This window comes from Salminus brasiliensis, chromosome 9 (genome assembly GCF_030463535.1).
Source record: "Salminus brasiliensis chromosome 9, fSalBra1.hap2, whole genome shotgun sequence".
Lineage (NCBI taxonomy): Eukaryota > Metazoa > Chordata > Actinopteri > Characiformes > Bryconidae > Salminus > Salminus brasiliensis.
Genome location: NC_132886.1, coordinates 25,347,200 through 25,360,297, shown reverse-complemented (window position 1 = coordinate 25,360,297; position 13,098 = coordinate 25,347,200). Strand labels below are relative to the sequence as shown.

The 13,098-nt window shown below is 41.9% G+C and overlaps 2 protein-coding genes and 1 non-coding gene across 3 annotated transcripts; all 3 read right to left on the bottom strand.

Annotated features, from left to right (window-relative positions):
• Positions 1–12: 12 nt before the first annotated feature.
• On the bottom strand, positions 13–8,271 carry LOC140562386 (kinesin-like protein KIF20A). Its single transcript, XM_072688000.1, has 18 exons — positions 8,149–8,271; positions 6,816–6,908; positions 6,609–6,728; positions 6,376–6,514; positions 5,380–5,564; positions 4,916–5,009; positions 4,445–4,624; positions 3,578–3,689; positions 3,232–3,294; positions 2,871–3,017; positions 2,407–2,572; positions 2,079–2,258; positions 1,827–1,966; positions 1,356–1,521; positions 1,089–1,224; positions 938–1,008; positions 401–520; positions 13–323 (listed from the first exon to the last, which is right to left on the bottom strand). Exons 1-18 carry the CDS (start codon positions 8,269–8,271, stop codon positions 90–92), a joined length of 2,469 nt encoding a protein of 822 aa, XP_072544101.1. The 3' UTR covers positions 13–89.
• A 1,568-nt stretch (positions 8,272–9,839) lies between these two features.
• Positions 9,840–12,183, bottom strand: rps20 (ribosomal protein S20). Its single transcript, XM_072686900.1, has 4 exons — positions 12,074–12,183; positions 11,202–11,301; positions 10,948–11,021; positions 9,840–10,083 (listed from the first exon to the last, which is right to left on the bottom strand). The coding sequence occupies exons 1-4, from the start codon at positions 12,074–12,076 to the stop codon at positions 9,901–9,903; spliced, it is 360 nt and encodes a 119-aa protein (XP_072543001.1). The 5' UTR covers positions 12,077–12,183; the 3' UTR covers positions 9,840–9,900.
• LOC140563270 (small nucleolar RNA U54) lies at positions 11,089–11,157 on the bottom strand. Its single transcript, XR_011980488.1, has one exon. It is a non-coding gene; the product is annotated as a small nucleolar RNA U54 (small nucleolar RNA).
• Positions 12,184–13,098: the final 915 nt, after the last annotated feature.

The window sequence follows — 13,098 nt, the reverse complement described above, 5'->3', positions numbered from 1 at the left end:
GAACAGCATTGTGGTAAAAACTTTATTAAATAATAAAAACCGACATTACATAAAAATCAGACACCTGCATAGTTGCAGAAACAGCATAGTCAGTTGGGCTTCTTTCTCAGAGATGTTGTCGTACGCACAGACTTTCGGATTGTGCGACACAGGCTTCCAGTAGACGGGCTGGACACAGATTCTTTAATGTTGACCAGCAGTCCACGTTTCGGACGAGGCGGGCCTGCAGACTCTGCGTTCAGCTTGGTCACCTCCTCCTTCAGAGTGCGTACCGCTGCCTCTTTATCAGTGAGCTCACGCTGCAAACGCTCAGCTTCTCGCTCCTGTTGGTGATAAATGAGAAGGGAATAAAACATGTGAACATGCAGGTTTCTCAAAACTGTTAGAGTTAATCCTATACCTGATAGTTCAGCCTGTTCTGGAGATTCTGGACCTCCGTGAGTTTCTCCATGTAGCTCTCTCCAGCTTCTTGCAGAGTCTCATTCAGCTCACGGATCCGCTTTTCAAGAGACTCAATCAACTAGGCAAAGGACATTAAAAGTGACTGTGCGCACAAGAACTGTACCATTTGCACCCTTAAAGGTTCAAAATGCTATTCTTTTAACTGATATTCAAGTCCATTCTACCTTGCAGATTGTTTATTGCAATACTATGCATCTTCAGCTTTTCAAAGGAGACAGAAATAATCTATTGCCATGTTAAATGACATGACGTAAACATCACTCCTCAGTTCATATGCAAAATTAAAAATGGACCATTTGTACTGCATCTTTTCCCTGGTCACAATCCTACAGCAAGCGAGGAACTACTGCCCTGGAGTGCCAGGTCCCTGCACAGTTCAGCAATACTCCTCCAAAACACTTGCCACTTCCCCAATAAAGAACATTCATTAAGAGGGGGGGGGGGGGGGGGGGCAATTTAAATGAAGGCCATTTACCTCTTGCTTTTCTGCACACAGCTGTTCAACAGCACATTTCTCCTTGTAGAGAAGCTTAAACCTGTCAGAATCTAAAGTAGGCAGACATGGTTTAGATAAGCAGCATCTGACCAAAGTAAAATTAAGCCATGTATGCATGCAACCAACTAACCAGTCTCCTCACTGGCTGGTTGAATTGGGTCTGTCTGTGTTGAGTCGTCTTGCTGAACAGCTTGGGCAGGAGCAGCTGTAGCAGGGGCAGAACTTTCCTGCTTCCATTCCAATTCATTCACACGCCTCTCAAGCTCCTAATAGGGCAAGAAACGGGGGTATGACCGTTTACCCACATTGGCATTGACATCCACATCGCAACAGAGGTATCCCAGATTAATAAAAGCATGTCAGTCTTCTCCATCTTGTGCAGTCCAATAGTACACACCTTCGCTCGGTCCTGCACTTCTGTGTATTCCTCCAGAGGGACATAATCATCTTCCAGGCGTTCCAGAGCACACTGGTAGGCATGTTCCTTAAGCGCCTCTTTATACATCTCAAATGTGCTGTCCATCTTCTCCTCATAATTGTCCTTCAAATCTGCCATCTGACGACTGAAACACCAGCAACAGCTTTCACCATCAAGACACAACATGCAGATGATCAAGAGATTCTGAACCAAACCCAAACATTCAGGACCATCAGGTCAATTGAAAGCTCAGAGCTGAGAACTAACTAACAGTATTTTGAGCCACGTTATGTAATATGCAATTCCTCAGAACCACAACTACATGCAATACTGGGGAAAAAGTTCCACCTTCACACCCAAATCAAATTTAGGTCAGACATTTACACCACTATGCTATGCAGATGCCATTCAATCTTTGTGATCATTTATGCAATGAACGTGCACAAGCACCTGTGAATCTCCTCAATCTCCATGATCTGCTGCAGCATGGCGTCACCCATCTCTCTGCGTATCTGAATCTCCTGCATCAGGTTCTTCTTGCGCTCCGCCAACAGCTTTCCCCGCAGACTCTCCACCAAACTCATGAGCTCCTAGAAATGGTTGCATGATTTTTGTAATCTCACCATAAAACCATTCATATAATACATGGATATTTTCTGCATCAAGACAAGCACAGTGCATCAACAGATTTAAAGGAGTTACCTCCTGAGGAAATATTGACATGTCTGCATCTTCTTCACCATCCAATAGCTCATCTTCTGATAAGTAGTCGTCCACTGCCTGGCTGTCAATCACCCCACTGCGAAGCAATGGCTTACCATCCCGACCAATCAGTCGGGGCGCCAGAGACTCAAGAGAGCGGGGTGGGATCACCTGAAGCACCTAACACAGCTCTACATTAATGCAAGCTATTTAGCCATTATAACATGCACCAACATTCAAGTTGAGCATTAAAATCAGGCAGGTTAGGAAAAAAGGGGCAAAATGCATTAATGTGCTGGACAATACCAGGAGCTTTTTGTGCTAGTACCTCTTTAGCCACAGCAGAGAACTTCATTACGTGGAGGGTCTCATCATAAGTGGAGGCACACTGATTGATGTTCACAATCATGGAGGCTCTACCGCGGCCACAGAACACTCCCTGGAAAAGGCGGGTAAGCTTGCTCTCACGGAAAGGGATGTAGCTGCCCTTCACCCTGCGAAATGCAGAGTTTAAAGACCGCATTTTCTACACAAAAATCTGAGCCCATTTCACCCAAGATCTAGACCAGTGGTTTCCTACCCTGGTCCAGGTGGCCAGCAGCTTTTAGTGGTTTCCTGCTCCAATAGATCACTCAAAGAAAGTGTCTGATTAGCTGGATGAGGTGTGTTGGGAGCAGGTCAAACACTGAAATGTGCAGGGCACCAGGTTCTATAGGACCAGGGTTGGGAACCACTGACCAACTGCCCCCCTCCAAACTACTTAAACAACTTTCACCCAGCACAAGGAAATACCGGTCATTTTGGTTGTTGCGCAAGGCTGCGATGCACTTGCCCAGGATCAGAAGAGAGTTGTTGATGTTCCCCGCCTCCTTCAGACGCTCCCCAAATGTTTTAGTCTTGTTGCACCTCTCTGAGCCAGCCAGGTCACACAGAGACAGCCTGTGAGGGAGGGAAGGATTATCACTAGCCATTGGTGCAGTGCACTGGCCAATTGGGGTTCAAGTCCCTGGTCCAGACAAACACCATGCTACACCAATACAAATCCTCGGGCAAGACTCCCAACTAATTTAAATCATGTTACAGACTTCATTCTTCTAGCCGTGCCAGGGTAAGAGTAGATGCACACAGGCATGCACACTTTAGAAACACTTACTCTGATATTCCCTGGACGTCACCTCCATCGATACGCATCAGCTTTATGGTAAAGATGCTGTGGCTGTACGTGTAAAAACAAAAAACAGTAATTCGTTTAAGGAAAATACTACTAGCCTGGAGGAGACATGCTCAATGTATATAAAAGTACAGCATAAGTATAACCATAAACGTATAACCATATTTATCTAGTTACAGTAAGTTCTGAAGCTTTTGTCCTTTGCTTTCTCTGGATACTTCCCTGGGTTGACTTCCACCATCTGCACATTTTGCAAGACCTTCCAAGTGAATTTGCTAACTGAATAAGCATCAAAATGTGCATAAAGAAACTTGTGACGCAGCAATACCTTCTGCTGGATGACTGGTTCATTTTTGTGGAAGCAGCACTGCGGTTTTTATTCCCAACACGCAGCACCTTATTTGCCTCCTCAGCTGCCTGTATGTTAACCCATCTCAGCTCTACAACGGAGAACAAACAATCAGTACACCTGCTCCTATCAACACAACTAATGGCGTAGTTAACAGCAGTACAATACATTTATAGGGATGGAACGATACACAAAAAGACCATCAGGGACAGAAAGGAGTTCCGTTTTAAATGCTTTAGATTTAAACAGATCATTTCACTGCCAGAAAAAAGGTTTAAGGTTTTTTATGAGGACTAGTGTGTGCTTTGCATAAACACTGTAGCAGTGTGCTATAAATAAAGGACCAACTATACAAGGTAGGTGTATACTGCATCACATTTTGGAAATGCACTACTGAAACCAATCATTCCACCTGTGCTTTATAGCACCCATATGAACACATTATGTAAGGAATGCTGGGAGTAGGCCTACTTATTAGACAAGATACTGCACCACAAATAATTACAATGAAACAATTTTAGGATCATTTTATACTGCTGATATGAATGAATTTGCTCATCAGGATCCTCAGTCACTAACAGGATAATGCAAATACGCTCAGAGCAATTTAAGACTATCTGGACACTGGAATATAAAAAGTAAATCCCAAATAAAACTAAAGCCACCATTTAAAACAAAGTTGACCTACAGACCCAGTCAACTTAACATGCTCTTCTCATTAAGTAACCATGAGGCAATCTTGGTCAGCAGAAATTGAGGTTGTCCTTGTATGAGAAGTTGATGCAATTATGCACAAATGTTTGCTCTCAGCTAGGCCTGTCACAACAGACTGGCCCACACGCTCACCTCTGACATAGGAGTTTCCAGCACTGTCTTCACACACACGCAGCGCAGGACGCCTCTTTGTCTTGTTTGCGAGACTTGGCTGAAGCAGGTCATACACATTCTCATTATAGATCTCATAGTATGCCACCCATAAAGAGTAGAGAGACTGCACATCTTCCACAGCCACCTCTGCACTGTCCACTGAGAATGAGGGGGGATAAATAAATAAAAAAAAAAATAACCCACACACCAGGAAAAGCCATCAGGTGTGGGCAAAACCATCAGAAAAAGCATTTGCGCTCTGTGTAAAGAGTAGAAGTGGGTGATTTATATTTTTAAAAAATAATACATTTTGGAAACAAGCCACTAGGCTAATTTGAGCAGGAGGTCCAGAAAACATAGCAACTGAAGGAAGCATATTTAAAACCAAAAGAAATTAAACTTCTGAACGCAAATTGTCCCCCCCCCAAAATGATGAGAAAAATGTATTGCCTGTCTGGTCATAAGAGACTCCAGAGAAAGACAGGCTGTTGATTGAGGAAGAGGAGGAGCTCCTACTTCTGCTGTTTCTGATGGACTCCGACTCCTGCAAGCAAAAATGTTTCATTAAAACCCATCCCATTAAACCAGTTTCCACAGAAACTCATAGCAGATCTAGCTACAGACCGCTCAGTTTAGAGCACACCCCATATTCAAGCGTACACAAAATAAATCTGTTCCTACAGATGGTTCCTACTATTTCCACACTGAACCGTGGTTTGGTTGTGAGTTTCAAACCTGCTGCAAGCATAACATTAAAGCTGAGCTAATAGGACTGCAAAAATGCATCCTGATCTGAAGGCAGCAGCTCTGTAAACAGTTCCTTTAGATGCATTTTCTGTACCCAGTGTTTTTTTGAATTCCTGAAAGAATCACTGAACCTGAGGTGCACCCAGAAACCCCTCCATATGCAGCACCTCTTTAAGCAGACTGAAGAGCGCCGCCTTGGCACATCTCTCTGCCCTGAGCTGATCTGGGTCCAGTTTCTGCACATCTGAGCTCAGATATGGCCTCAGGTCCATGTGCTCGTACATCCGCCCGCTGATGTGCCTGAACACCACGTCCAGAGCACGAGGCAGAATCCCAGGATCCTTCTGAGAACCTGCACACATCCACACAAGTATAACCCAAGTCAAAAGTCTGGAGCCAAATGCACCCAATGCCATACCAATCCGAAAAAAAAAAAAAAAAAAAAAAAAAAAAAAAAAAAAAATCATTCGGTTCAAGTATATGGGTCCTGTAAAAAAAAATTAAACACTGGTAAAGTGTAGAGGTTTAGAACAGTGGAGAGAAGTGCATGTGGTTCTAAAATGACTTATTACTATACACTCAAATAAGGGTGCTACAAAAGGTTGCACAACGCGATAGAACCACTACTTTTGGTTCTTTGTAATAGAGATGAGACTTAAACTGATGGAAAACATTTTGGGTTTTTTGAAAGTTTATGCTCACTGTTCTATGACAAACATGGTTCTTTACGGAACAGACAAGGGTTCTTCTATGGAATCACTACCATTTGTAGCACCTTTTTTTAAATAGGGTAGATTGGATTATTTTAAGATCCAGAATAGATTATGAATTATATTTGATTACTGTACAGTTTATTCACATTAGGGAAGAGAAAGACAACCCAACAGGTGTTTGTGTGTGGTGGGGGGGTGGAGCAGTGTGACAGATTTGATTTAGTCAGGGCTGTGTGGACAAGGGAAAAAAAATAAATAAAAAAAATTAATAATGCACAGACCTGCACTTTAACAACAATTTCTCCAAAATACAAAATACTATTTTAATAAAATGAACTGCATATTATATTGACAGTTCTTAATTCTCTCAAGAAAGGCATTTTGTAATCCCTCCTCTAATCATTCAAAACTGAAATTAAGAAATTGTCACAGACACCAAGCTGCACATGCCTTGTATAGTATGAGTCTTTCCAGCGTTAGTCACACCGTAACTGAACACCAGCGCATTTCTGCCTTGCAGGAAGTCCTGCACTTGGGATCTGATTGTTCCGTCAAAGAACTCTCCCTGAGTGGAGTCCGGCCCGAAGATCTACACAAAAGACACAAACGCATCAAACACAGTCAATAATACAGAACTATTAATGCCAAGTACTGGACTTGGACAGACAGCAGTATCAGAGCACCTTGGTAAAGCTGAACTTGTGAAGCTGCTGGCCGATACCCTTCTCACTGCTCTTCATGGTGGCAGAACCTTTGGGAGCGTGAAGCGCAGCAGTTTCTGTGCTCTCCAGAACAACGCAACCCTGAGGGAGAAGAGCCACACCAGACACTACACTTAAGCTGCATTTTGAAGAAAGATGAAAACCTGGGCAAAGTCTGAGTTCACAAACCTGGTCTTCATTACTGTTGAGCTCCTCTTTACTGAAAGGACGAACCCTGAGATACACCCGAAGCTGCTGCTCAGAACTGTCCACAAACTCGCTCTGCATGGATGGACGAGAACAGCCAAGACAAGTGTAGCAGTAGATACACTGAGCGGTGCTCAACAACAGTTAACCACATACCTGCTGACTCAAAACTACTGAGACTCTAAAGATAAACATTTAGGAAGACCGCATTAATATTTTTAAATGCAATTCTCTTAATATTAATACTAAGTCTACTTTTCTATTTTCTTAACACTCATTGTTCTGTACAACCATTTGCAGCAGCCTGTTTTACAGATCACCATAACTGAGCAGACAATAATATTCCATTAGTCAAGTAACTCCATTCAAAATGAAGGAAACACAGATTCAACATTTGAATAATAAAAAAAAAAAATAAATTAAAAACCCTTGTTGAAAATAAGAGCCATGACACCACAGTCATCATTTACCTCAGATACTAGCAGCATTTGAAAGAACAAACCATTTAGAATTGATTTATTATTCTAATACTTTTTTAATTAAGAAAAAAAGTGTACATTAGAATCACTTACAATATTTACAACAAGGGAAAATAAAAGACTTAAAGGCTATTTATTTTAATAAAAGACTTAAAGGCTATTTATTTTAATAAAAGACTTAAAGGCTATTTATTTTAATAAAAGACTTAAAGGCTATTTATTTTAATAAAAGACTTAAAGGCTATTTATTTTAATAAAAGACTTAAAGGCTATTTTATTTAATAAAAGACTTAAAGGCTATTTTATTTTAATAAAAGACTTAAAGGCTATTTTATTTTAATAAAAGACTTAAAGGCTATTTTATTTTAATAAAAGACTTAAAGGCTATTTTATTTTAATAAAAGACTTAAAGGCTATTTTATTTTAATAAAAGACTTAAAGGCTATTTTATTTTAATAAAAGACTTAAAGGCTATTTTATTTTAATAAAAGACTTAAAGGCTATTTTAATTAAAAAAGAAGAAATATGCAAGGCCATGTTTAACACCAACTGCTCTTACATTTCTTTTTTTAGAAATCATTAAAAAAAAACACCTTTTAAAGTTTTTTTTTTTTTTTTAAGAATTACTGTTAATCTAGAAGCTAAGAAAGGGAGAAAGGCATATTTAAGAAGAATTTTTTTCAGGGTCGTTTTGTGCATCCAGCCACAGAGATCTACTGCAGCAGTTCTCAAATCTAAAGAAACTTCCTTTCTCCGTTTAGGAACAGCTCATCTACAGACGGACACGCTCATGGTTTCTTGGCTCCTATATGAAGCGAGAAGAGCTCCAGAAATACCTGTGAAGTGATGGAGGAGAGGCCAGAAAGCTCTGGTAGAGAAGTGTGGTGAGGATCACAGGCTGTCGACTCCATTGCCCCGAACACTGTGCCCTCGTGCGTCAGGTCGATATTTGCTGCCATAGCTATCCGAGAAAAACACGGTAAAACACTGAACGATGACCGAGCTGTGCTCACCTAACAGACCACTGGAGGTAAACCCACCCTCTCCCGCTCGTTCTCGTAGCTCCTCTGATGGTAACTAACCGCTTCTGTTTTAAAGCAGGAAGACTGGTTCATTAAAACTCCTCAACTGATTTCACTACAAAACGCCTGACAAGTCAGATCGAGGCCCAGCGCTGAAATCAGCTTCATCCACTTTATCCACTTTCAGTGATGATCCGAAGCCCCGCCTAAAAGTGGCCACCAACCAATCACAGATCAGCTGCACAACCACCCCACCAATCAGAGCCGAGCAACAATCAACTTGAGGGAGTAAACGGTGCACCTGAGCTCTGCTCCGGCAGTGTCTGTGTCTCTAACCTGCAGCAGACTTGATTCTGCGGCAGAGAGAGACACACGATCCTGTCTGAACTGAGGTGTGTAGTAATCCTTACATAGCATAGCGAAAATGCTAATGAGCTGACGATCCCTTAAAGTTTTACCTTTGGATTCGGTGAGAGACCTTCATCACCACTCTGCCAGCTGAGACAGCGTAGACAGCAGCAAGGCATCAGGCTTCAGACACAGTCTCAAAGCAGTGCTGATTTAGAGGACTGATCTCAGATCAGATTGATCAGTATTTCTATTTTTGATCACGGTCACAAAACTGATTCAGTGTTTCTTCAGTATGAAGTGGTTTGAGAGCAGACCCTGTTCTCTTAGGTGATGAACTGTATTAGGTACCTTGTACAAGATGTAGATCACTGTAAGAATCTTTGTTAACACTGTGCTGGATGGTTCAGCTCCCTGTTTTTCCTAATACAGGAAAGAGAGCACTTCTACTGTGCCAGAAGAATAAACTCCAAACGCTAAAGGTTTCCATCCCTGCCAGGTTTATTTTCCCTCCATTATAGTTAGCTGTCTAAAAAGGTCTGAATTGCAGTTAATGCTTTATAAAAGAACAATTTCCAGCTAAAACCTGACTGAGGAGTTTAAAACTGGTGCCTAACACCTGCAGAGAAAACCAGTTTAAGGCTGAAACATGAGAAACAACCCTTAACCAAGTAGAATTGTAAATCTGTGGCCTAAAAAACCTTCAGGCCAAGATGAATACCCAAGTACATTTTTTGGTGCAAGTGTGCCAACACACAAAAAAAAGGTAAAATGTTGCCTCAGAAGCCACCCAGCCCATCTTTAATACCACAGATCAGTATTTGTCAAACTTAGGCAAGTGAAGCATTTTATTGTAAGCAGCATCTCAAATTCAGAGATCATTCTATTAGTAAGATTGGACATTACTGCACTATAGTAGGCTGTAGTACCAACTTCCCATTATACAACCAATTCCTATGGCAAATGCATGACCGCCATTTTCCTGTACACATTGCTTTGCCCTCATTGTGACAAGCTCATGTCAGCTGCTCAATATATCCCTTTGATTTCAACAAACTTCAGCAAGCAATGGGTATTTTTGAAGTAGTATTTCAAATGTAGCCACCAAGCATGGCCTCAGACCAAAGAAACATGAAAGAAAAACCAGAACCAGCATACAAGTTCAATTTATTTATTGCGCTGACATGAGTAAGATCAGAGCAGCTCAATCTGGCAAGTTTATGCGTCTGCGATGGTAACCTCCACCTCGACACCGGGCTCAATGCTGATGCTGGTGATCTGCTTGACAATCTCAGATGGGCTGTGAAGGTCAATGAGGCGCTTGTGGATCCTCATCTGAAACCGGTCCCAGGTCTTGGAACCCTCTCCGCAAGGAGTCTTTCTGGTGGTGATGCGCAGGGTCTGTGAAGAACAGAAGAGTATATTAAAGCCAGGTGAGCTATGGCAACAACTATACTCTCTTCACACTTACAGCTGTAAAAACGCTCCTATAAACAGGTACCCCTCCTGTACCACTCCCCTAAAACCACACTCAGTCCACATGTATGCAAAAAAACAAGCTCTTTACAAAAGATTGGGAGCTGGGTTTATGTACTAAAAACATTTAGGCATGCACCTCCTTCACAACACACTTGTCTAAATATTTCAACAGGACAAATGCCAGCAGTTATCATCCTAATAGCCTTTAAATGTTTAACCTTACAATTGCTTCGCAATGCAAGACTGCAAGTTCCTTCTTAAACTTAAAATGATCAGTTTGAGTGAAATTACCATTGATGGATTACAAGTGGACATTTTATAAAGTACCATTTATGTTATTATTAATATTGTCATTTTCCACCAGCTACTTCTAAATCTTCACCACCACTAGTTTATGCTCTGTACTTTTGCTCTATACACAAAGCAAGTCTCTATATGTTGTAAAATGCAGCTTAAAAAAGGCTACTTGGCTACAGAAACAGGGCATTTAGACAAGTTCATGATTCCATCTTTCCTTAGGGAATTTTTAATATTTTCAGGAGACAATAATGACTCCACAACACTCCAGGGAAAAATGCTGGACCCATCAGTGGTCTTGTGCCTACACAGAAGAGCCTTAATGTAACCCATGGGCCACTTGCTCACCAACCCTACAACAGCACACCCAACAGCATCTCAACTACAAACAACCAGACAAGTTGGGTGCACCTAAAACTGACAGTGCAGTGAACCCTGTCTCAGTAGAATACCAATCCCCACATCTGTTCTCACACGCTCATTATTTACCTTGGTAGGCATGCGCACAGGCCCCTTCACCTTAAGGCTCTTCTCCTTAGCACCACGGATCAGATCAGCGCACACTGCAAAATAACAGTTTCATATGAGCAAAGCGAGACAGCTTTTCATGAGCAATCAGTTGCAGACAATCATAGGCTCAGAATAGCGTATGTATATAATTCATCCAGCATCATCCTACAATTGTCATCCTCATAGCCAGGAGATTTGTTAGGAAAAGAGACAAACTGAGCAGAGGCACTGACCCTTCTCAAGAGACTTGACGTTGCGGCTGGTGAGGGTGATCCGGATGCGGTGAATGGCCACCTCGGTTTCAACGGGAGCTTTGCCAGTGTCTTTGAATGCCTGTTAAAGAAAAATAGGGAAACATTCAAAAGTTGGAAGCAAGACTGAGGTTTGCTTTACATTTGAAGCATGGGTCAAAACAAATGCAAAGAAAAACACTGAGTAACCAAAAGAAATGGCATTAACTGCAACCACTACTGCTGACCTTTACCTCTTTACCTGCATTAAGGTTTAGAAGCAAACACTAAACAAGCATTTCTTACATGCTCTGGAAACTACAAGATGAAACTGATATAGCTTTATTCAGTATGCAGCTCAACAGTGAGAGTCTACCTGAGGGGCATCAACATACAGTTAACTGAAAGTATTTATCTAATAAGCCTTGTTCAAACTGAGCAGTGACACGAAACGTAGTTAATTATACTAGCTAGATCCATACATAGCAATCCAGCTCTTCAGTCGCCTTCTGAGCAGAAACATCGCTCCAACTACAACTAGTAGGTGCCGCACAACTTAGCCTCGAGCTAGCTAACCTCAAGCTCACAAAGCCACTCAAGTATCACCTACCATGACTAACAACGTCTTTACTCAACGGATTACCAGGTGATGACTCAAATACATCCCAATAATCCACACAGTCCCCCATTATCAGTAGCACCTTTACACTTAAAAGCATTTTTATTCGGCTAGCCAACTAGCTAGGTAGCTAGCTAGCCACCATTCCCCACACGTGCTCGGGAACAACACACACATTCATCGTGCTTCGGGTGTGTGCTTAACACACCTACAACCAAACATTTCTCAAAGAGCAAACATTAGCGGGTAAAATTACCATGATTGTGTATCCCTGACCGACTTATTCGTGTAAAAGGAGCGAACAGCGGTGAGTCAGGATGCCCAAACACACCGTCGCCTCTGCTCTGCAGGAAAAGGAGGAGCAGCGGCCTGCTCACAAGCTTATATACCACCATCCGGGTACTGCGAGGGCCGACCAATGAGATCAAAGAGGGCCTGGCGGGAACAGAGAGGATCACGTGGAGGATGTATCCAACGCTGAAGCGCTTCAGCGTAGTCAATGGTGCGTTCCATTTACAAGCAATCGTGCCTACGCCCTGTCCCCTCCACCCTCCTCAGTGGACGCTTTTAAGGGTGCGAGGGAGAAGGAGTCGAAAATAATGGCCGGTTTGGAACGTACCCCTAACGGCGTTTCTCCGAAGCCGAAGAAACCGCTGTTCACGGACACGGTTTATGTAAACAAACACGGCGAACTGTGAAATATGAGGAGTTTTTTAGTCAGCAAAAGACAGACATTTATTATAGGTTTAAATTAGAGAAAAAACAATGCGGTGACACCAAAACTTACCTCATTTATTGACGCATTCCTTTATTTTATAGCTAGCTACATGTATAAAACCACAGAACAGCAGTTTCTCCAGAAAAACAGCAGAATTAGTAAATCACAAGAGACTCTGTCAAATATGTAAGTATAATGCAGCATTCAGCTAAAATAATAAAAGAAAATCATACAGCAACTTTTTTACTATGTAGCTTGTAAGTTTTTGTTTATCTCAGTAGTACACGTGCTTATCTAGGGGTAGCTTATATAGCTAGCTAGCTGGCTGGCTACAGTATTTGACAGTAGCTGTAATAAATGCAGCTGTGAAGAACACAGGTTTGGTTGCTGACCTCAGCCACTGTAGCTTTGGACTGACACCTGATTTACTTGATGAAGGTCTGATGAGATAAATTAGTGTTAGGTGGACCCTTCACACATTTAAGCACAGTGTACTTCTGGTACTTTCCTTCTTTGTATTTACTGTAATGTAAATGCTCCTCAGACAAACAGGCTCTTACTGC